The sequence below is a fragment of the Haliotis asinina genome, chromosome 14 (assembly GCF_037392515.1).
Source record: "Haliotis asinina isolate JCU_RB_2024 chromosome 14, JCU_Hal_asi_v2, whole genome shotgun sequence".
In the NCBI taxonomy this organism is placed as follows: domain Eukaryota; kingdom Metazoa; phylum Mollusca; class Gastropoda; order Lepetellida; family Haliotidae; genus Haliotis; species Haliotis asinina.
Genome location: NC_090293.1, coordinates 7,136,499 through 7,161,802, shown reverse-complemented (window position 1 = coordinate 7,161,802; position 25,304 = coordinate 7,136,499). Strand labels below are relative to the sequence as shown.

At 41.8% G+C, this 25,304-nt stretch overlaps 3 protein-coding genes across 3 annotated transcripts; 2 read left to right on the top strand and 1 right to left on the bottom strand.

The window, feature by feature from the left end:
• Positions 1-511: 511 nt before the first annotated feature.
• LOC137261228 (cathepsin L1-like) lies at positions 512-6,499 on the top strand. Its single transcript, XM_067798939.1, has 8 exons — positions 512-565; positions 1,223-1,350; positions 2,795-2,900; positions 3,122-3,268; positions 3,718-3,841; positions 4,859-4,959; positions 5,398-5,669; positions 6,103-6,499. The coding sequence occupies exons 2-8, from the start codon at positions 1,223-1,225 to the stop codon at positions 6,200-6,202; spliced, it is 978 nt and encodes a 325-aa protein (XP_067655040.1). The 5' UTR covers positions 512-565; the 3' UTR covers positions 6,203-6,499.
• Positions 6,500-10,822: 4,323 nt separating this feature from the next.
• LOC137261192 (cathepsin L-like) lies at positions 10,823-18,304 on the top strand. Its single transcript, XM_067798895.1, has 8 exons — positions 10,823-10,840; positions 11,818-11,942; positions 14,090-14,195; positions 14,893-15,039; positions 15,531-15,654; positions 16,739-16,839; positions 17,367-17,638; positions 17,944-18,304. The coding sequence occupies exons 2-8, from the start codon at positions 11,818-11,820 to the stop codon at positions 18,041-18,043; spliced, it is 975 nt and encodes a 324-aa protein (XP_067654996.1). The 5' UTR covers positions 10,823-10,840; the 3' UTR covers positions 18,044-18,304.
• A 669-nt stretch (positions 18,305-18,973) lies between these two features.
• Positions 18,974-24,116, bottom strand: LOC137262050 (WSCD family member CG9164-like). The gene is made up of 3 exons (XM_067799840.1): positions 23,822-24,116; positions 20,847-21,086; positions 18,974-19,320 (listed from the first exon to the last, which is right to left on the bottom strand). Exons 1-3 carry the CDS (start codon positions 24,114-24,116, stop codon positions 18,974-18,976), a joined length of 882 nt encoding a protein of 293 aa, XP_067655941.1.
• Positions 24,117-25,304: the final 1,188 nt, after the last annotated feature.

Here is a 25,304-nt window from a genome sequence, read left to right as displayed (position 1 = left end):
TGTTTCATTAAACATGCGTAGTTGTTACCCATCCGCAGGTAGCAAGGCATGTATAATGATCGGGGTTTATTTCCGAACGAAAGAATATGATAATATGACCTACCCTCACCCCCGCTCCCTCACGAACAGAAACCACACCAGTTTCAGTCAAAGGCTACTATTTATGATGCGCAACTCAACTTTCGGATAGAGTGTTCACGCTCGCTGATTTGGCTGACACATGTTAGCGTATCACAATAACGCATACAGATGCTCTTGTCGTTGGTCACTGGATACTCTGGTCCAGGCTGGAATGTTTACAACTGTCATACAACGGGAATATTGCTGACAGCGGTGTTAAACATCAGAGAAACATTTAGACTTGCAAACGATCCATATATCTTTAAAAAGTTCTTATCGCATGTCATATGACTGCAATACACTCTGTGACTTCAGCACAAGTTACATCAAATGACGGTCACACAAACCACATGTTTAAAACCATGTGAGCACTTTTGTAGATAACACATTGTATATAACGGTTACCTCACAAGCACCTATCACTCAAGCCACCGCTCTCGCCAAGGTAAGAGGTGATACGAGGGCATTGTATGGAGTGAAAACCTCCACGATTAAGGGACTTGGACTCTCAAACTGTGTCAGCTCATACCCTGTGTTATTGAGTGAGTGAGTGAGTGAGTGAGTGAGTGAGTATGGCCTTTCTCTGCTTTTGGCAATATTCAACTGCTGTCAAGACAGGGCTTTTTACACGTGTGACCCGGTGACGAGTGACGCTTTTACCTAGACTACTCCTCACGAGCCCATCAAGCTATTGTGATTTTTGACTGTACTCTGTCCTCTAATCATCTACAATTTCAAAGAAAATGTTTGAAACTTGAAATTCAAAATTCGTTAAAATTTGCTTTTTAGTAATGGCACACATTCACAGAATTATACAGGCAGGTCAAAGTGAGCATCAAGGACGTCAGACTCACAGCCTAAATAGTTACTGTATCGACTTCATGTGTGATCGCATGAAGTGTATTCATGGCTTGTTTCTTGCGTTGTCTTTTTAAACTACCCCCCGTCCCCTTCGAATCAAAACCACACCAGGTTGCTTTCAATATTCATAATACGTGTACATGTGTGTGTATGTGCAGGTGTGTATGTGTTCCCGCATGCGCTAATCTGCAAATCTCTAAGGAAGCTAACTTTACTGATTACAATGTTTCTGTCGCTGCAGATGTTCCGGTTAGTCGTGGTTGCCGTGCTTGCTGCTGTTGCCGTCGCAGCAGATTTGAACAGAGAGTGGGACATATTCAAAAGTACTTACAGCAAGGAGTACCTGACAAAGGCGGACGAGGCTAACAGGTGAGAACACAGTAATCTAAAACCTTTGATCGATAAAACGCCTATAAAATTAAATAGGCTTTTTTTAAATAAAGAGATAAGAATACGCGAAGTAATACTGAATGGTGTGCTGACAAAGATAGAAATAGAATCAGACCGAGTACACTGACGCAATCGCCACAGTTATCTGCCCCTGTTTCTGTTCCTATGGATTACATGCAACACTTAACACAGAATGACGTACAACAGACCAGACAGCTGACCGTTTATCGTCATGCAACAGCAGTTGCATGCTTGCACTAAGTTACAGTTTGTCTTTGTCTTTGGACTACCCTCCAGTTTACAGGACAGTAGTGTAATCTACACCTGCGTGTATTATAAGTTGTTCACTGGTCACGAATTTCTTTCCTGCTCTCGGAACATAAACAATTAGCAAACATAAAGGGTACATGAACTGGGCCCCGGGGTACCAGTGATCAACATGTTTATCTCACCGAACACCTCACTGTAAATTTTCAAATGTTTGATTCACTGGTACTGGATCATAGTAAGGCGAGACAAGGCAATTAGCCAATACTAGATTTTCAGATAACATAGAATCTAGCATGCGATACGAAAAACAATTTTAGAGTTAGCTCCCTTTCATCGGTTTGCATTCGCAAAACTTCGGTAGTTTCCGTACTTCAAACATGACCCAATTATTCGAGATAAAGAATACCGAATCAAGAAGTACCAAATGAATTTCCACAGTTCCGTATTCCAAACGGTTAACTTAGAAATGGTTTCTCGCTTATAAGCTGCGTGTATTGAAAATAATAGAAGCCTACAAGAAAAGTATACTTATGTGTGATGTAAGATAATAGACACATCATTCAACTTCTAAATCCAGGCATTCTCAATGAATAACTGTCACTTCGTATACTGAAATACTTCAAGCAATAACTGTTCGGACGTTCAGGTTCCCGGAATGGAGACCTTCCACGGTATCCAGAAGAATATCCTTCCTTGACAACTACATATTCAGCAACACCCTGTAAATAGTGTGTTAAATGAGTATAGATGTATAGATGTCACTTTAAATGTCTTATTTTACCATATATCATATATTCAGTCCATACTGACAGTGTGAGATTTTCATGAAGTGACTAAAGGTAACGTAAAGTAACATAAAACAAATCGGACCTTGTCTTTAAACAACACAACAACACACAAAATAAATAATGTAATGCAATAGCAACTACCATTATTCAGGGTACGGGAAAACAGTTGTTTCCTCTGTCTAGTCTTGTTAAACATGGAAGTAACGTCACGCATAATTCAGCTTTTGTACCGATCCTTGGTTCTTTCAAACAATTATGAAACAAATCACGGCTTTAAGGAAAATTTTGCATCGTGGGTATTCAGTCTGCAGTACGATTGCTGTCTGCCCGTTACCTGTCCATGAATTATCTCCCTTGTATTCCAGACGCATGGTCTGGGAGAACAACGTGAAGTACATCCAGACTCACAACCTAGAGGCTGATAGAGGTCTGCACTCCTACAGACTCGGGGTCAACGAGTACGCAGACTTGGTAGGTTATCCCATGACGTATGGCTCAGACGTGGGCTTTGATTCAGTATTCAATTTAACGTCAGACAAAATGAATGGTTTCCCCAAGGAACGCAACTCGACTCAGTAATTTAACATTGCTTTAACATGCTCCAGTTCCGTAATTGTATGGCGTATTTGATAGACACAAGACTGACACAAGGGTTATACTGAAGATGATTAACGCTATGTATTGTCTCTCAGACCACAGAAGAGTTTGTGAAGCAGATGAATGGACTCAGGGTGACCAACACCACAGGTGGCTCAACCTTCCTGCCCACAAGTGTGGGAGAGCTCCCGGCCGAGGTGGACTGGAGAACTAAGGGATATGTCACAGAGGTCAAGAACCAGGTAGGCCTACCGATATAATTCCATTAGAAACAGAATATTTACCTGGAGAAGAGAAGATCAGCAGTTCAATCTCGTGATCACGTCGTACGTTACGATGTTCATATTCCTTATTATTCTGGTACTCGGTATTAACGAAATAGAACACAATGTGGTCATCTCGATCAGGGTCATGCTACTGTTTCTGTTTACTGTGTAATTAACTTATGATGTTCCTAGTTCGGAAATGACAGATAGAAATTTCAGGACAAAGAAGGACTGTTGAAGTTTCACAGATACTTGAGTTTCTTACTCTGGGTATTGTTTGCGTGTTGTCCACTGGTACTCAAACCAGTGATTGTGATGCGATGCTTTGGCAAAAATGACACCTCCTTGAATATTCGAGGAAGATAAAAGAATAGTTCGATATGTTCATTATTTGTCATGGCGTAGTCTGGAGAATGTCATTGCAGCTTACCTGCGGATCCTGCTGGGCGTTCTCTGCCACCGGCTCTCTGGAAGGTCAACACTTCAAGAAGACTGGACAGCTCGTGTCTCTTTCCGAGCAGAACCTGATCGACTGCTCTAAGCCTGAAGGTACTGTCAGATTTTGAGGCAACTGTAACCCTTTGTCTATTGAATCAGTGTTCTATGATATTATGGTATCCAATATAGGAGCTTCACAGATACCTGAGGCATTCTTGCAGGGTGGATGGACTGTTTATTGACTATAGGTATGATGTTGAGAGCATAACTTTCGCGCGTGGCATTTACAATTTTAATAAGAGTGTTTTTTTTCTGTATTAAGATGGCACATTGATTAACTTTTCATTATAATGAGTTTAGAGCTAAGTGTTATTTGAACTCTTGGGAGCGGAGGGGAGGGGAGGGGAGGGGGGACGCTAGCAGGCAGATGAACGTACTTCCAAAGTAGTCCTCAAAGTCGTGTTGAACATCTCGGAATCCTCGCGTATATATGCATTGTACAATTCCATAGAATTCTGGAGAAAGATACGCCACAACACAACCATTTAGAAATGTCTCACAGCTTCCACGTTATGCGCCGGGCAGCAAAATGCAAAGGGAAGCATACAGAAGTGTTCACGACTGAACAACCAGACAATGCTACAAAACTCATGCAACCTGTGAAGGTCCCGGGGTAGAAGAGGCTCTCAGCAACCCATGCTTGCCATAAAAAGGCTACTATGCTTGTCGTAGGAGGCGACTAACGGGGATCGGGTGGTCAGGCTTGCTGACTTGTTTGACACATGTCATCGGTTCTCAGTTGCGCAGATCGATGCTCATGTTTTTGATCACTAGGTTTTCTGATCCAGACTCGATTATTTACAGACCGCCGCCATATAGCTGGGATATTGCTGACTGCGGCGTAAAACCCAACTCACTCACTCACTACAAATTTCATGCCTTATGATGAGGTGATATTCAGCATCAGGTCAGCGTGTCCCCGGAGATCCATACTCATGATATCAATCATTGGATTGTCTGGTCCAGACCCTATTGTTTGCAGACCAACGTCATGCACATGGAATAAGTAAGCGCCGGGAGACAACAGACAAACAAATAAACAACGCTACTTTCTAATGACTGTTCCAGGAAACCATGGGTGTGGAGGCGGGCTGATGGATTACGCCTTTGAATACATAAAGGTCAACCAAGGCATTGACACTGAAACGTCTTACACATATAGAGCAAGGGTGAGATTACTGATGACTCCTTTTGTACCGAATATTACTGATGTATCGAACAATATTATTAATAAGAGTGTAAATGAATTCAAGATATACCTTTGCGAGTGAAGACAGCAGTATAAATCTAAACATCCAAGTATCGTAGGTCCCATTTTTTACCCTTTTTGTGTGTGTGTGTTTTATTTTTTTCAAATAGCGTGATTGTTCATCTCGTATTTCTCATTGTCAGTTCTTCCTGTGTTTCGATGAGATGTGTACGTCATTTTAACAGGAAATTCAAATGTCAACTTCCTATTCTATTGCTATATGTGATGTTTGTTTCACTAACATTGAGACCGCAAGTCTTCATTACTCCAAACTCAACTCAGCAGTGAGTGAGCGAGAGAGTGAGAGAGTGGGAGAAAGAGCAAGTTCACTCATTCAACATTTCACCTGACGTTCCAGGACGGGAGATGTCGATTCAAGAAAGCCAACATCGGCGCAACCGATACCGGGTTTACCAACATCCAGAAAGGTAGCGAGGCTGATCTTCAGAATGCCGTTGCCACGGTCGGTCCAGTGTCAGTCGCTATCGACGCCAGTCGCCCCACCTTCCACCTGTACAAGAGCGGTGTCTATGACGACCCAATGTGCAGTTCGACGCGTCTCGACCACGGCGTTTTGGCTGTAGGATATGGCACCACCGAGGACTTAGATTACTGGCTGGTCAAGAACAGGTGATTATCTTTGATCATTATTGTGATGCTATGGTCTCTATTACCAAACACATGCTTTTGAAAAGTGTGTAGTTCCATTAAAGACAAGATGTCTTGTTTAGGAAAATGTGTTTCTTTCACCCTTCCAGGCGAATATACGTGACAAAACCTCTTCCACAGCAATAGAAAATATCTGCTAGAAGTTGAGTCAACCGTACAGTTCCGACTATAAACTGATAATAATTGTGCCTATAAATCATTGCCAATGTAGTGACAATGCCAGGTGATAGCGGAAAGGTAACCGTGTCCTGTTCCACCGGTTGCACCTGTCATCCGTTTACATCGCTGTTCATCTGTTCACATAACTGTTTGCGACGTTGTCATCATCTGTTTACGACGTTGTCTTCATCTGTTTACACGGTTGTCTACATCCTTGTCATCATCTATTTTACAGCTGGGGAGAATCGTGGGGAGACAAGGGCTACCTCAAGATGTCCAGGAACAAAGACAACCAGTGTGGTATCGCTAGCCAGGCCAGCTACCCCCTTGTGTGAAGATGCATGCAGTTTTCCGATCTCATTCCGAAATAGATGATTTGCACAGATGTTATACTTTCCGAGTCAAGATGTGCCCACTGTACAGGTCGCGACCTGCTAATTTGACATTTGAGACATTCCTACAGAGAGACATTCCTACAGAGAGAAAATCCAGTCGGAGTAATACATCTGAATGTAATAACATTGATTTTTGAAAATGCAGTTGGATATATTTCAAATATCAGCTCCAGTTAGACATTTCAACCAATGTGTTTGTAATAAGAGTGTTCGTCAATAAAATATAACTAAAACAGGGCAGTTTATTTTTAATAAACAATGATGCGAAAAGGTTCCTCCATTCGAAAACCCTGCCAGCGAATACACACCATCACTGTACTAGTGCGTCGCAGTAAGTGAGTATTCGGTTTAACTCTTTGAATAGTATTATATAAATTTGTGTAATGCATGAAGGTGATTCAAATTAATCTAGAATGGAAGCTCTTCGGCACCTGCATGTCCTTCTCATTCGCAAACTGCGTGAAACCCATGAAAAGAAAAATGGTGTTGACTGAGCAGAGGCATTATATAAATAGTCTGAGAAACGGTTAGCAACAGAACCGGCAACACTAAGGGACGCAACCTTTCACAGAAACCTCCATTTACTTTGGACTTTCCATGCATGTTATCAAACCGGAACTGTAGCACCTTGAACAATGCGACTGAGTCAAGTTCAAGTAAAGTATTTTTCTTTTAAGCAAATAAATGCTACGAAAAACATTGCTATACTGGTAGATGGTATCAAAGAATTCGATACCTATAATTAGAAAAAGTGAACCTGACAAAAAGCATCAGTTGTACTTATCGGTTTAAGACATAGAATAGGCATGTTACCAGTAAACCTGTAAATGCTTATAACATATGGTCGCCTGAAACCCAGAGTGTACTATGTCACAAAAACCTACCTTTGGAGAAAATCGATCTTGCAGTTGATGAGAGCGATATCTTCTTAGGTATTTAGTCGAATTCTTTGGAGTTTTACAGGTGACATGGCAAAAAGTGAAATGTGAGAATGGCTTTGGGAATCGTTTTTGCAAGGAAAAAAACCCAAATATTTCCTGCTCACGTACCGAGGCTTCAGTCTTGAATCTCGATTCCCCACATGGGTGCACTGGTCGAATCCCGTTTCTGGTGTCCCCAGCCTTGGTATTGCTGGAAATTTGATAAAAGCGGCGTAAAACCCAACTCACTCACTAAGTGATGAATCTCTGATCAAACAATTGTTGAGGAATATCGGTTTGAAGTTCCTCAAAAGTATTTTATAAAAAGAGCATATACTGATTCTGCCTCAAAAGTATAAAATTTAAACGCCTTAATTTAACGTTGAAGTTGTTGGAATATCGCAAGACATGAACAAAAAGTTGGGGTCATCTTTATCTTTTCCTTCACCCATTACATTTGATAGAGAAATGAAGCAGATGGTCCCTGATCTCGCACGTTTATGAATCACAACGAAATTATCGGCGATCCCGTGTTTTCGAAACAGAGCAGAACTTTTAATTCGCGAGTGCGCAATGAGCAAAGATTTATCTGCTCACTGCATAGATAGGACAATGGTTGTGAATGAAAAATAATTCTCCAAGTGCATCACAAAATAAGCTGCCAGCTTGTTCATTTCATACAATAGACAGGTATTTTTTTCTGCCCAATGCATGCAACTGAATAGTGACTGAGCTTACTTTTACGCCGCTTTTGGCAATATTCCAGCAATATCACAGGCGGAAGGGCTTTACACCTTGTGCCCGCGTGGGGAATCTAAACCGTGTCTTTAGCTTGACGAACGAGCGCTTTAAACTCTTCAGGCTACCCTACCACCACCAGCAATCGAAATAGTTTCATGAGTGACTTCAGATGCAATGTTGGCCTTCAAAGGACGGATAACATGAAACTTGATCTGATATCCTTGATAATTTGGATTGAGTCTGTAGCCGCCATATTTGCTTGATTAAGTCGTTCAGTACCTTGGCAGAGAGGCGTTTCGTACCCGTTCCGGAAGTTGTCTTGCCTCTACGACGTTTCTCAATACACACCCAAACCATGTAAGGTAATATCATGGTTCTGGAGATATTCTGCCTACATATTGTGTGTGTTTTCCTCCACATTTTGATGGGTGAACATGCACATGCCGTCCTTCGTCTTCACATCAGACAATTATATAAATGACATTTACGTTGAAGAGAATACTTTCTCCCCCGACCTGACCTTTCCAGTGTTTCTCTTGTGTTCAAATAGATATATTTCCATGTGAACATTTCAGTTCACAGCAGATTATATTGCACTTCAAAGTGATAGAAATTTTATAAAGGTATCACCCAAAAATTCAAAATCAGCTTAAAGTGTGTTTTCTGACTTATTAACATCTACAAACATCCACGCATAGTTTCTACACAGCTACAAATCTACACACATCCACGCATAGTTTCTACACAACTACACATGTACACACATCCACGCATAGTTTCTACACACCTACACATCTACACACATCAACGCATAGTTTCTACACAGCTACACACGTCCACGCATAATTTCTACACATCTACACATCTACACACATCCACGCATAGTTTCTACACAGCTACACATCTACACACATCCACGCATAGTTTCTACACAGCTACACACATCCACGCATAATTTCTACACATCTACACATCTACACACATCCACATAGTTTCTACACATCTACAGACATCCACGCATAGTTTCTACACATCTACACACATCCACGCATAGTTTCTACACATCTACACATCTACACACATCCACGCATAGTTTCTACACAGCTACACATCTACACACATCAACGCATAGTTTCTACACAACTACACATCTACACACATCCACGCATAGTTTCTACACAACTACACATCTACACACATCCACGCATAATTTCTACACAGCTACACATCTACACACATCCACACATAGTTTCTACACATATACACATCTACACACATCCACGCATAGTTTCTACACACCTACACACATCCACGCATAGTTTCTACAAGGCTACACATCTACACACATCAACGCATAGTTTCTACACATCTACACACATCCACGCATAGTTTCTACACAGCTACACATCTACACACATCAACGCATAGTTTCTACACATCTACACACATCCACGCATAGTTTCTACACAGCTACACATCTACACACATCCACGCATAGTTTCTACACAGCTACACACATCCACGCATAATTTCTACACATCTACACATCTACACACATCCACGCATAGTTTCTACAAGGCTACACATCTACACACATCCACGCATAGTTTCTACACAGCTACACACATCCACGCATAGTTTCTACAAGGCTACACATCTACACACATCAACGCATAGTTTCTACACATCTACACACATCCACGCATAGTTTCTACACATCTACACATCTACACACATCCACGCATAATTTCTACACATCTACACATCTACACACATCCACGCACAGTTTCTACACAGCTACACATCTACACACATCCACGCATAATTTCTACACAGCTACACAGCTACACACATCCACGCATAGTTTCTACACATCTACACACATCCACGCATAGTTTCTACACATCTACACAGCTACACACATCCACGCATAGTTTCTACACATCTACACATCTACACACATCCACGCATAGTTCCTACACAGCTACACATCTACACACATCCACGCATAGTTTCTACACAGCTACACACATCCACACAGTTTCTACACAGCTACACATCTACACACATCCACGCATAATTTCTACACAGCTACACACATCCACGCATAGTTTCTACACATCTACACACATCCACGCATAATTTCTACACATCTACACACATCCACGCATAATTTCTACACAGCTACACATCTACACACGTCCACGCATAGTTTCTACACAGCTACACAGCTACACAGCTACAAACGTCCAGGCATAGTTTCTACACAGCTACACAGCTACACACAAATAAGCAGAGTTTCTACACAGCTACACATCTACAAGAACAGAAGCATGTATAAGGATTATGTGCATCTCAACATCAAGTTTGAAGACGATTCACTCGCGATCAACAATTAAGCTCCAAGAACAAACAACACTTATAACAACCAACAACACAAAGTAACCTGAGCGCTGCGATCACCTCAACTTAAGCTTACGATCACAGCCGCGCGAAGAACAACAACGCCAGGTTGAGTAAAAGACTACTATTTATGATAGATTGCTCAACTTTCCGTTTACGTCGAAACCGTAGCAGCTGGTCTCTGACTGTGTTGACACGTGTCATCGTATCCCAATCACATACAGAGATGTTCATGCCCTTGATTACTGGAAGGTCTGGTCCAGACTACTGTCATCAAGTTGGGATATTGCTGAGTGATATTTTAAACAAAAAAAAGAAACATTCAGCCTAGCAGACAGTTCAGGTATCTCTCAACAGCCCTTATCGTATGTCTTATGACTTCAACCCCAGTTGCATCAAATGACGGTCACACAAACCACATGTTTAAAGCCATGTGAGCAATGCTGCAGATAACACCGCGTATATAACGGTTACCTCACAAACACCCGTCACTCAAGCCACCGTTGTCGCCAAGGTAAGAGGTGATATGAGGGCATTGTATGAAGTGAAAATATCAGTACGATTTTGTTACTTGGACTCTCAAACCATGTCAGATTACCAACTTTTCGGTTTCGTTAATGTACCGATAGGAAGCTCTCTTAACTCTGATCACACTCTTCAGTGTTCTGTGAGTGAGTGATGTGTGGGGCTAACCCATCCTGACGCATATACAACTAGACTGCTCCACAAGTGGAGCACGCTTTGATGAGTGTACACCGTCATTTAACGAATTCAGTTTTTCTGAAAACTAATTTTAACAACCTCAAATTCGATATTCCTTGAAGTTTGCTTTTTACCACTTGTAAGAGTAAACATATATATTCACATTGTACTTTTCAACCTTCTCATTATTTAGTTATATATTTGGGATTTTACCTTGACTCAGAGTACATCCAGTAGATCAATGGTTTTGCACGAAGTGTCCATTCACCGGTTGCATTTAAAATGGGGGCGGATGAGTAGTCTAGCGGAAAAAGCCTTCACCGAAGACCCAGGTTCGATTCCCAACATGGGTAAAATATGTGAGGCCCGTTGCTGGTGTCCTCTGCCTGGATATTTGTTGGAATATTGCTAAAAGCGCCGTAAAACCATACTCACTCATTTTCTTGTTGCATTTAAAATGAGATAGTGGTGCTAAACAGTCACAGTATATGCAGATAGGTCAAAATGAAACGACAGCATCAAGGACGTCAGAATCACAGACTCACTTGTTGTATTGGCTTCATGTATGGAGTTTATTCATGGCTGTTTTGTGTATGGGATCTTGTCTAGTCATTCCAACGGCAAACAACATCCCCCATGAACTAAAACCCCAGGTTGCTTTCAATATCCACAATACGCATGTGCGCGCATGTGCATGTTCGTGTGTTCCTGTTCTACACATCTGCATTTAGTTGCATGTATTTCTAAATGTCTCTATATTTACTGTTTACAATGTTTTTGATGCTACAGATGTTTCGCTTTGTCGTGGTTGCCGTGCTCGCTGCTGTTGCAGTCGCAGATTTGAACAGAGAGTGGGACATATTCAAAAGTACTTACAACAAGGAGTACTTGACAAAAGCGGATGAGGCCAACAGGTGAGAACGCATGTGTTTTTTCGGAAGAACAATAAAAGGCAAGCATAACTCTCAGTCGATCTGTCTTATAAGTATTGGATTTTTGAAAAAATAAAATCTCAAATTTAACTTTCATTTTTTCCATTTTAAACAGTATTTCAGATGTGTCACACCGTGTCTGCTTTGTGAGGGTTGAAAACCCGAAGTAATGAGGTGCTGACAAACACTAGAAACAGACCGCGTACAATGACACAATAGACCCATTAACCTACCCCGATTCTGTTTCTATCGTCAACACGAAAACACTCACAGTCAACAACAACATAGCATAGAACAGACAGCTGACGGTTTATCACCAAGCATAGACACAAACACTGCAACACCAGCTGGGTGCTTGCACTCCGTTACAGTTTGTCTTTATCTTTGAACTACGTTCCAGTTTACAGACCTCAAGAATGTAATCTAAAACCGCGTGCTTATTTCCATGGACACATCAGTGCAAACCTCTTAATGCGAGAATTCTCATACCCTAATCCCGCGTCACTTCTTGAAGTAGTTCAAGCACTAACAGTACTAATGCTAAGGGGTCCGGAATAGAGATGTGTATTCAGGTGGATAGCTTTCGTTGACAATTTTTGACCTTGTAAATACACTCTGTCAAAAATTAAACGCCACCCCTGCATTTTGCAGATTATTTTCGTGAAATTTAAGAGGATACAACACATTTAATTTAGAAGACAGAACAGTGAGATTTGGCACAATGATGATCTAGACATTCCAGTTTAAAATAATCATCTTAACAGTTCCTCCAATGTTACTGGTTTGCCACAAGGGTTCGTCTCTCTTACTACCTCGTGTGGGCACTACGAGCTGCAATCACTGCACGGCCTCTCCATGGAGCATGACGGATCAAACGTCGGATTCTTTCAAGAGGGATTGCTCGCCACTTCTGTACTGCAAAGGCTAGTTGTTCGAGCGTCCGCGGCGGCGGTCAACGTTGACGTACACGTCTGCCAAGAAACTCGCACAGATGCTCTACGGGGTTGAGGTCTGGGGATTTGGAGGGCCATCGCAACACATTCATGTTATACTCCTGTATGAAATCCACTATTACCCTAGCAGTATGAGGTCTGAGGTATGAGGTGGCTGATCTTTTGGTTGTATGATATGGCTCCCCAAACCATGACGCTTTCTCCAGAATATTGTCCACCTGTATGACGCAGTCTGGTGCCCAGCGTTCATTCCGTCGTCTTTAGACCCACTGTCTTCCTCCACGATGTTGCAACCGGAAACGTGATTCTTCACTAAACCAGACACGTCCCCGGTTTCACAGGGTCCATATGCATACGTTGTTAAACCACCTGAGTCGTCGGCGTCGAAGTAGTGGGCATAGTCCAGGTCCAACAAGCGGTCTTCTTGCTTGTAGACCGGCCTCTCGCAAACGGTTCCTGATCGTCTCTCAAACCTGGCACTTGTGTTGCAGTGTCAGTAGATGTGGCGTGCCGATTACGTCAGTGATGGAGCTGGATAAACCGATCTTGAGCTGGCGTAGTGATTCTGGACCTACCACTTCGTGGGCGATCTTGGGTCTGATTGAATTGGTTGAAACGGTTCCAGAGTCGGGTAATCATTGTTTTGTGTACACTGGCGTGTCGTGCAGCTCTTCCGAAACTTTCTCCGGCTTGAAGACGATCAATGGCGATGTTTCTGTCTGCAGCAGTCAACCATGGCATTCTCGATCTTCGGCGACGAATGAGGGAATGAGATACGAATTCACACGGGCTGTTGTATACCCCAACATTAACTGTCATTTCCACAGTTGCACGTGCATTAGTCTTTCGGTGCAGTCACCATGAAAACTTTATGCACGATGCGGAAATGAGACAATGAAGTTCCCTATGCATGATAATTGTTATGTTCGTACGCTTATATTCATGAACGACGTATATTATATACTCACCTGTCACACAACCTGCATTTGCACATAATATCTTTATTCTACAGTCTCTTATAGTGTTACGATAGGGGTAGCGTTTCACTTTTGACAGAGGGTAGTGTGGTTTATGCTGAATGGTTCAGTAAAACGATTATTTCGAAAACATGTCCCAGAGGAAGTGCATAGGGTTCTGACCTTTACCATTCCATGAATCATCTCCCTTGTATTCCAGACGCATGGTCTGGTTGAACAACGTGAAGTACATCCAGACTCACAACCTAGAGGCTGATAGAGGACTGCACTCCTACAGACTCGGGGTCAACGAGTACGCAGACCTTGTGAGTTAACAGCGATGTTATATGGATCAGGCGCGCGTGGGCTTTGATCAGTCTTTCAGTTTTACATGGGATAATATGAAACAGTGATTGAGAATGGTTAACAATATTTCATCTCTAACATGGCAAGAGACACCAACCTTGAACAGTAATCCAGCTAGGGCAAGTTCCTTTCAGTGATGCAGGATTTACATACTAACCACATTGCTGCAACCAAAGCAGTCTGAAACGGGCTTCGAACCGACGGTCATAGGTTTATGGCTGGCCCAAGGGAAGCAACTCGGCTCAGCGATTCATCGCTGACAAGCATCATACTGGTCTGAATAACGCCATTTATTACATACGAGGGCGAATATAATTACGGTTAATATTTTTGTTACGATGGTAAAATATCACCTTGTCATGGTGACGTGACATCAAGAGCAATCCTATGGCGTCACGTTTCTTTTGTGATTTTGCGTTCTGTATGACGGCAACGGCCAGCCTATCTTTGAAAACAGATTTGGGGTTATTTCCTCAATATGAAGACTGCGGTAACAAACAGAATAGTATGTTAGTGCCCATAATATGCTATGTTTAACAACATTTTTGCTCGGAAATACCAACATTTTTGCTATATATTTCTTGATATACTGATATTTCGGCACGTGCATGACAGGAGGACTCATATACGTAATATACTCTATGTATTGTCTCTCAGACCACGGAGGAGTTTGTGAAGCAGATGAACGGACTCCGGGTGACCAACACCACAGGTGGCTCTACCTTCCTACCCACAAGTGTGGGAGAACTCCCGGCCGAGGTGGACTGGAGGACTAAGGGATACGTCACAGAGGTCAAGAACCAGGTAAGCCTATCTCCCCTCACCACTTGGATAAGACCGACTGTATGGTTAAGTGAATGGAGAGTCTGCCTGGACAATGGAGAATCGGCGGTTCGATCCCCAGACCTCTTGGTATTTAGAGGATGTTTAAACTGGTTTCAACACCCGCCCCAAACCCAAATTCGTCAACCCGCACCCCCTGCCCCGACCCCATCGTCAGATGTTGACACTTCAGTGGAACGTAGCTCTGTTCACTGGATATATGTCTTCTAACAATCTTTAACAAAACATATGAGAAGCTTGATTTAATTATAACTATGAACTAATGAAGCAAGAAATTCGAACCTTAATTAGTCGAGATTACCTTATAGTTCGAACCTGTATCTTCGAGTAAACGCATCAACCACAAATTACCCTCCGATTCCCAGAATCATGTGGAAAGCAGGAAAGATAGAAAAATAGATAGGAGATTTGCGCATGAAATGTGATCTGTCACTTTCGACCTTCACCTTCAGCTCAAATGTGGAGGGTGCTGGGCGTTCTCCGCCACCGGCTCCCTGGAAGGTCAACACTTCAAGAAGACTGGAAAACTTGTGTCTCTCTCAGAACAGAACTTGATCGATTGCTCCAAGCCTGAAGGTACTGTCAAATTGTGAGCGAGTACAGCAACTAAATACAGGATCCTTTAGGACTTGGATGTTTGCCGTGAAGTACCCAAGATTTCGAACGGGACGTTTAGTCTGTGCACATGAACATTAATGAAGCTCCACCATTGTTAGTACGAGAACACTACACGCTGCCCTGTATGCATTGAAAACCAAAATGGTAAATGTAAACTATTTCATTCTGACAGAAACAAAAAGTAACACTGAAACTGATATTTGGTAACAATGTACTTGCGATCTGAGAGGAATACACAGAAACGCCAATATCAACAATGCCGGAATGTCTGCTTTATGCTAAAATATGATCAAATGTTTAGGCCAAAATTGTTTAAAAGTGTCCGTGGATTCAAGTGGTGCTTAGTTAACTGTCATGTATACACTATTAACAACAGAATTATGTAAGTTTTGAGACATCCCTGAAGACTCTGACCTGGTATAATATTAGTCCCGCTGTCATCCATAAGGGTGAATGCTTTTTCATGTAACCTATTCCTGCATCTACGATGTTGATAATCAAAGCATATCATACACATAAAGTCTATGTCCCCTATGGGTTTCCATAATGGCCACTTTTCTCTACCATCCTCAAAAGTGCAACCAATCACTTTCAGATCGAGTAGTGGCGGTTGTAGGGTTAATAATGGTTTGTCCCTGTAATGGCGTGAGTAAGTTATTTGCTTTTACGCCGCTGTAAGCAGTTTTCCAACAATATCACCACGGGAGACACCAACAATGGGCTTCACACATTGTACCGATGTTGGGAATCAAACCCAGGTCTTCGGCGATACGACCCAACCCTTTGACCACAAGGCTACCCCACCAGCCCCCGTAATGATTCCACTACTTCACAGGTACAATGTCCCCAAGTAGATCAAGGTTAAAATTTGTCCTCTACAGAACATGCTTGTCGTGAAGGGCCTCAAACTGGATTGGGTGGCCAGGCTTTACTGTCCATGCCATAGTGTCCTCCCAATTGCTTTGATCGAAGCTCATGATATAGCTCATTCGCTATATTGTCTGACCTAGATTTCTTAATGATGACCTAATGATTGTTCCAGGAAATCATGGTTGTGGAGGCGGCCTCATGAACTTAGCCTTCGAGTACATACAGCTCAACGTTGGCATCGACACTGAAGCGTCGTACCCATTTGTGGGAAGGGTGAAATTACTTCCGTCTCTTGTTGTGTCGAATAATACTTTTGTATCGAATAGTACTTTTGTAGAAATATGCGATTAATGGAATTGTTTTACCTCAACGCATCCTTCATTGCGGTCGTGTCGTAATGTATATAATTGGTGTGATAATTTCAAATCTATTCGAATCTCTGACTACTTGGCTATATAAGGTTGCTAAATATCCCTTCTACACTTACGAACTAGAAACATTGGATCGGCATGTGACAAGAAACATTCGCTGATATAAGCAAGATCAAGAGAGTACATAACAGTAATATTGGCTCGGGTCAAGCATTGAAGTAACACGCTTTAGAACTCTCACTTGGATGAAATAACACTTTTTGTTTCATCTCAAATTCAGTATGTATTCTTTTAGCGAAAGACCCGGGTTCGACTCCACACATGAGTACAAAGTGTGAAGTCCATTTCCGGTGTTCCGCGGCCGTGATATTGCTGGAATATTGCTAAAAGCGGCGTTAAAACATGCTCACTCATACATTGACATTCCAGGACGGCAGGTGTCGATTCAAGAAAGCCGACATTGGTGCCACCGATATAGGGTTCATGGACATCCAGCGTGGTAGCGAGGCTGATCTTCAGAATGCCGTTGCCACGGTCGGCCCAATCTCAGTCGCAATCGACGCCAGTCGCCCCACCTTCCACCTGTACAAGAGCGGTGTCTATGACGACCCGTCATGCAGTACCATTAGTCTCGACCACGGCGTTTTGGCTGTAGGATATGGAACCAGTGATGGATTGGCCTACTGGCTGGTCAAGAACAGGTGATTAATTTTTATCAGTACTGTAGTGATATCCTTTATATTTACGAGGCAACATACTCAGTTTTCTTCATTAATTTACAGCACTGTCTTTGTCTGTATATACCTATGTCTTCATCTATTTACATCGCTGTTTTCATCTGTTCATATCGCTGTCTTCATCTTTACAGACCATTATCTTCATCTGGTTACATTACCTTCATCTGTTTACAACATTGTCTTCATTTGTTTACATGATTGTCTGTTTACACCGATGTCTTCAACTGTTTACACGGTTGTCTACATCGTCGTCGTCATCTGTTTTACAGCTGGGGAGAATCGTGGGGAGACAAGGGCTACCTCAAGATGTCCAGGAACAAAGACAACCAGTGTGGAATTGCAACCCTGGCCAGCTACCCCCGTGTATGAAGAAACACCCAACTGCAAAACACCCATGTAGACAGAGCAGGGTTTTTGACATCACATTTTTCTGTGTGAGATGTGGGATTAAAACGTTCATGTGACACGACCTCCTATAGGGAGTTTGTCATATGTTCCCACAGAAAGATGTCGTATACGAGTAATACATCGGAATGTATTACAGCGTCATATATCTCGTAAAATAAACAAAATCTTGAAAGAAACCCATTTTTCTGACAGACCAAAATCAATAAAATAACAATGAAAGAACGTGTCTGAATGGTTCCTATTATTACAAAGGGCTAATCTATGGCCGAGATCAATACCACTGAAGGCAGGTTCAGCGTCCTGTAACGCTGCATGACTGAGTGAATTATATTTAAAGCTTTTGATAAAATTTAAATTACATAATATGAGACAGGCAGTCAAATTAATTTAGGAGAATTGCCAAAAGACGTTTACAACTGGAAACATTCTTAGAGTGTAATCAAGACTATGAGTGAAGCCATGGGACTGTGGAATGACAGTTGACACTTTGGACAAACTGAGTTTGTCGGCATCTGGATATCTGCGAATTAGTGTGTCAAGTTCAACATATATAGCGAGTCAAACACGATGTACATTCGGATGCGTCGGGTCCTAATCGATTAAAGCTTTTGTGCGTCATGCCAAACATTGGTTCGATTTTCCACACAGGTACAAAATGTGTGATACTGGAATGTGTGAATAGATGGAATATGGTGAAAGTAGTCTAAAACGATGTGTTTTTACTCAGATTCAAGTCCTTGAACAATCGTACTGACAATTTCAAATCAGATTTGATTTTTAATCATTTATATTCACATTTCGAATACCACGTACAGTTTCGTAGGGGAATTAAACTTCAACAACTTAGGGGTCCCCAGTGATATAGACAGATCCAACAAAACAACATATTTCTCATACTTTCCAGTTTTTTATATTGTAACCAAACTCCTCTTGTGAGAATCGTTTAGAGAAAATATCGTGCGTGTGGTCAATTATTTTGTTGATGCGACGCCTCTGGGATGGTGTATAGTGCTGGAGAGACGAGGATGTATTTCTCCGATGGAAACATCCTTCTGGGTCTGCAACAGCACGCAGGACATCCCCTGGGACGCCAAGGAAAGATAGAATACGAGCCAACTCCTTCTCTAGGTTATCCAGCAGGTTCTCATAGACGACCGGCATCAAGTGGTCCGCCTTTAACCATGATTTGTAGAACGGCAACCAGTCACGGCGGAAGCGTCTGCATTCAGAAAGCCAGTCTGAAAACAAACATTGGAAGTAAAATACTGCATAACGCACTTTTCTTACTGTGGTGGATCCTTGCACGAACGCGACCTTAGGGTCGTCCCAATCCGTACTTATCCTTAGATGAGGTTGGTGAGGCGAGTTTGAATTACTATAATAGTAACACGCTTTGACGTCACGCTCTACAATCTGCTTATTATTACCCCGGATAACCCAAGCTGCCTGTGAGGGTAGAAAGGTTAAAAGTCACAACGCCTATCCCGCCGGGTACCCACTTTCTGCTGGGTGGACAGAGACAGGTTTGAGAACTCACTTGCCTAAGGTGAGATCGCATGCATCACGTGTTTCGTTGTGGAACAGAACTGAAGTACTACACATTCTCAGGAGTTAAGCTGCCAAATACAGTCACCCATCTAATGAAAGGACTCTCCTCGCCCAACGTTGATGAACTTCAACTGATTTGTGACCAGCACTCTACGCACAGAACCTCAGACCACCACACCAAATGGGATTTGCCATTGCGTTGAGAGTGTGTGTGCTTGTGTGGGTGGATGGGTGCTAGATATGTTTAAGTACAAGCCCATCAAGAGCTACAATCTTGTATCGTTCTGAACTTGTAACTCGAAAACAGAACACTGAACCTTCCGCTGTGTTGACAAACGCTTTCAATTTACCATAAGAGCACAGAGATGGTCAGGTGAACGTAGAATTACAACTGTTACAGCGCAAAGATTGCTTTGTGGAAGTAGGCCATACCCTCATTGAAAATATCAGTGAAGTTTATGTGTGAGATCATGAAGTAGGATGCATCTGGTTTCGAGCTGCCTGTAAATGTCCTCGTATTGGAAACGAAATTACTATCCTATACGCCCTACCGAATCGGGAATAAACACAGTCAATGTAATAAGTCGGAGCTGATGACCATTAAAATACAATGTGTTTATAATACATTAATCGTGGCCACCCTATTCCACCAAGTATACTGCACATATTAATAATGTCATCCACAGCGTATATTATATGGTATATTACAAATATATCGCCCAAATACATAACGTGTGTCACGAAGGCTACCAATCACATATATAGTGTATTCCACATATTTTATATAATACCACACACATTAATATTGTTATCTCATTCCTTAAGCTACAGAATTCATATGAATAATGTCTCAGCTGTTCACGCGTCGAGTTATTTTCTGTTTCGATTTTATGAAGGCCCTACAATATGTGCCAGCTAAACATGTGTTACAAACTGATTTTATTCCACAAATGTTTAACACGACTGTTTGCCAATTAAGACGTCGCAATTCGTTGTGTAGTGTTGCTTAACTTAGAAGTGCCAGACACCGCTGATCGAGAATTCAAAACCACGTTTACACTGATTATTTTCGCCCCTTGCCTGTGCTGCTGGCTTTCGTGAAAATGTTTAACATGTTAGACATGCCTTACCATCGCTTATTCCCAGATCAACTTGGGCAATACTGATATAACTGAAATCTTGTTCAAAGCAGTATTAAAAGGCGTCATTCACTCACACTTTCGCCAGGCCTCAGTGGGCGCTTTGCCCTTTGGATGTCCGGAATATATTCTGTTGAAGTTTGCAACAATGGCGCCATATGGGTTCCTGATAATCAACAGGACTTTGTCGGGAGTAAAGGTGTTGCTGGGATACCTGAGGTGTGTCTTGATAGCCACGACCGTGTTGTCCGCTCGCTCTTCTCCACAGAAGACACTGCGCAGAATTCTGGCGTTGTGGACGGAGCCTGTAGCTAGCCCTTGTGTGAGAAAAAGGGGGGAAATCAGACGATGGTTTACCTTTGCACAGATGCTATCATTTTATTGGCATAAATCATCTGATTATTCTCACAGATCATTCAGTCCTACATGAATCATCCCGATCTTGTTCATTGTACATGTCGTGAATCATCTAGGGGTCCTCAATGGCCATTTACTCAATATTAAACCGACTCTTTCTTAGGTATCATTGATTGAGATATGAATCAACTATTGGTTCTCAATCATCAATCCTTCTGATATGAATCAACTATTGGTTCTCAATCATCAATCCTTCTGATATGAATCAACTATTGGTTCTCAATCATCAATCCTTCTGATATGAATCAACTATGGGTTCTCAGTCATCAATCCTTCTGACATGAATCAACTATGGGTTCTCAATTATCAGTCCTTCTGACATGAATCAACTATGGGTTCTCAATCATCAGTCCTTCTGACATGAATCAGCTATGGGTTCTCAATCATCAGTCCTTCTGACATGAATCAGCGATGGATTCTCAATGAGCGCTGACATGAATTATTAAGAGGTTCGTAGTGATCACTCCCTCTAACATGAATTGTGTTTATGTTCTCTCTGACTCTGACGTGAATCAGTTACATTGTATCAGCGATCGTTACCTGACATGTAGGGGTACATGCTAACCGTATGCGATCCGTGTAATCTCTGCGACAGGATTCATATTTGCGCGGTTCTTATTTGCGTGCTCGTCATTTTCTCCAACATGCCTTACCCAAGAACCATCGTATCAAAACTGTGTACATCAATGCTCGTGATGATGATCACTGGATTGACTGGTCCAGACTACTGTAATATAGCTGGAATACTGCTTAGTGCGATGTTAACAACAAACAAACGTTGAAATTATCATCAGGCCGTGGTCTTTACCATATCAAAACCATTCCTCACAGTTTAGACATGTTATAGTAAAGTGTTACGTTTGTAAACCTCTTGTAATCTCTGTAAGATATACATGTATTCAGCCATTGACTAAGACAGATATCTCTGTGTACAAAGGAAAGAAAGAATATGTAAAGTGTATAGCTGTGGTTACACTGAGAATGAATATCACCTATTACTAATCTGTACAGTTTTACATAATCTACGTAAAAAATACGAGTATTTTGTGTGATAGAATTTAACATGCTCATGCCATCCAACCAATCACCTGTTGATATAAACACATCCTCATACTTATCATACCTCTCAGCTGAGACATGGTGTAGTAAAGTTAACTCACTACCTCATAAATCATCTACATTTTATGGAACATATACAGTATGGTTCAAAATTATTGAGAATAGCTAAAGCATTTCATATTATTAAATGAGAACAAATCAGATAAAATTGAATGTATTGTGAAAGTGAACTGACCTTTTCATGTTGTGTAGGTAACAATTTAATATTTTATCAAGTCTCCTTGAGCTTCACGGCACAGTCTAAGACGGGTAGGCATACTTCCTATCAGAGAGGTTAGTGTCTCGTGAGTTATGCTGTCCCAGTATCGGACCACTTCTCTCTTCATGTCTTCAATTTTTGTCAACCCCTTTTGATTCACACATTCCTTCATCATCCCCCAAATGTTCTCAATGGGATTTAAGTCAGGACTATATGCAGGAAATGGTAATGCAGTCACATGTTTCTCCTGAAACCACTGCTTGGCATGTTTTGCGGTGTGTTTAGGATCATTATCTTGCTGCAAAATCCAGTCATTTCCATAAAACACATGTGCACTTGGAAGGAGAAAATTATCTAATATGTTAGTGTAGCGTTGACTTGTCAGATTTCCGTCAAACACACACAGCGGGGTGGTTCCTAATAAGGATATCCCTCCCCATACATGAAACTTTGGGCTGTATTTAGGTCGTCGATACAATGGTGCTGACGCAGACTTTGTCCATATTTTCACATTATTGGGATATACCCATATTGAGCTTTCATCAGTAAAAATCACATTTTCCCAGTCAAAGTTTTCATGTGCCAAACACCACTCAACACGCCTGTCTTTATGTTCTTGTTTCATGAGAGGAGAAGGAATTCCAGTCTTTTTCTCCCATCCAAGATCAATCAAATTTCTTCTAACTGTAGATTTTGATACCACTGTTGATCCCCTTTCTATCATTTCATACCTGATGTTGGAGATGCTTGCCCTTTGCTTTTTAGATGCTAAAATTCCCAGCTGGACGCGATCTGAGAAGTCCAATTTTCTGGGTCTCCCTGCTCCTTTCTGGTGTCCAAAATCCTTTCCCTCTTTAAAATTCTTCCTAATCCTATACACAGTAGAAAGAGGAGTTCCTGTTCTCTCTGCCAATGTATTTACATCATCAATTCCTTGATTACACAACTCAAAAATCAACCTTCTTTTATCTTCAGCAGACATTGTTGACAGTGCTGAGGAAAATGGCGTCTGCTACAAATTCAGGGGAGGTAACTCTAATTGTACTATACTCAGTAGGCCAAGATGAGTTACCTCCCTTATACCATTACTTAGTTACAAGTATCAGTGAATCAGTTGAGGTGTTAGGATAGCTCAAAGTAAGAAGAAAAATTCTCAATAATTATGAACCAGACTATATACCAGTATGTGTGCACTTAGGTGTAATGGACCAACCAATGTTAGGCCAGGTGCCGTTGGCCCATATCTGCACTGAAATAAAGAAATCGGAATCGAACATGAATATCCCCTGTCTGTCTTGACATCTACAATCGTCTCACCTGTCATTTGCTCTATGAGGTGTCTCGTCCAGGTATTGCCAGTCCCCGGGAAGCTGGCCAGTGCAGTCAGTGGGAGGGGTCTGGCCGAGAACCGGATGCCTGATCTACAGCCCGACGAGGTGTGGTTGTGATACAGCGTGTGTCTCAGTTTGAAGTTCACAGCTTTGATGTCAGCTGATGGATGCCTTGTGTCCGTCCATCTCAGCGTCCCGTCAAAGACAGGTCGACGTGATACATCAGATAATACCCAGGTGGTTATATGTAGAAAGACGCTGGTGATGATGTAAATCAGCATCGTCAACACTGTCAGATGGGTTAGAAAACGTATCCGATTAACAGTTCCCATGCCACAATATTTTAAACATTCCCAAATATGTCAGTTTTTAAGAACACTAGATTTAAAAGCAACAACCATATGGCAAACCAGGTTGATTTTGTAGGTATATATGTGGTAGAAGTAGGAGACGGGGTTATAGGACATGACACAGATGCAGCGAGACGGGACTCTGAAAAGAATGATTATAACGTATTGTATACGGTCAGCGGCTCAGCCGAGAGCAGATGTTGCAGAAGAATGATTCGGTATGTAAATAACGAAAGCGGTTCATACCTACTACGTGTGTGTATGCGCTGTAACGCCATCTCGGTAATATCACAGCTGTAGGACAGCAGCTGTAGTGTGTAAATTATCTAGGCTGGACCACACAATCCAGTGATTGCCATAATGTACAACACATACTTTTTCATGGGTGCGTTAACAAAATCAGACAACCAGGTGAATGTAGTCGCCTTTAACGAGGGTGCAAGCGTTACCCGGAAAACTAGGCATGTACATACGTATAAACGATGATTGGATGTCGAACGCGTGTAATTGAGAATATTGCTTGTTACGAAATGCAGCGAGAGGACATCTGCTGTTAGTGAGTAAGATAGTGAGTGTGTGAGTGTGAGTGTGAGTGGGAGTGTGAGTGTGAGTGGGAGTGGGAGTGGGAGTGAAACTGTGAGTGTGAGTGAGTTAGTGTAAATGTGAACGTGAGTGAGGGTGTGCCTGAGTGTGAGTGCGTGAGTGTGTGAATGAATGAGACTGGCGTAACACGAATCTGGAAAAGTCAACAGAGGTGGGCTATACATTCAGCATCTGCTGGAAGATTCGAGCACGACTATGGCTCGGATATATTTGATGCATGTATATTTCTACTTACGGTATTTTGACTACACATATATGAAACAAAATGTCATTTACGAAAGCAGTCATTAAATAGATCTTTATACATTGTACTTTTATCAGCAAATACATGCCAAGACAATGTTGATAATGAAACATGGTGAGATGAATAAGACAAGCATGTCTTCAATATGTGCTTTAAAACAAGGTTGAATTATAAACCTCGGAGTTTGATATGAAATGAGTCGTGTTATATCCATGCATACTGGCAAATCGGGACAAAACAGAATAACACTAATATGATGAAAATATTCAACA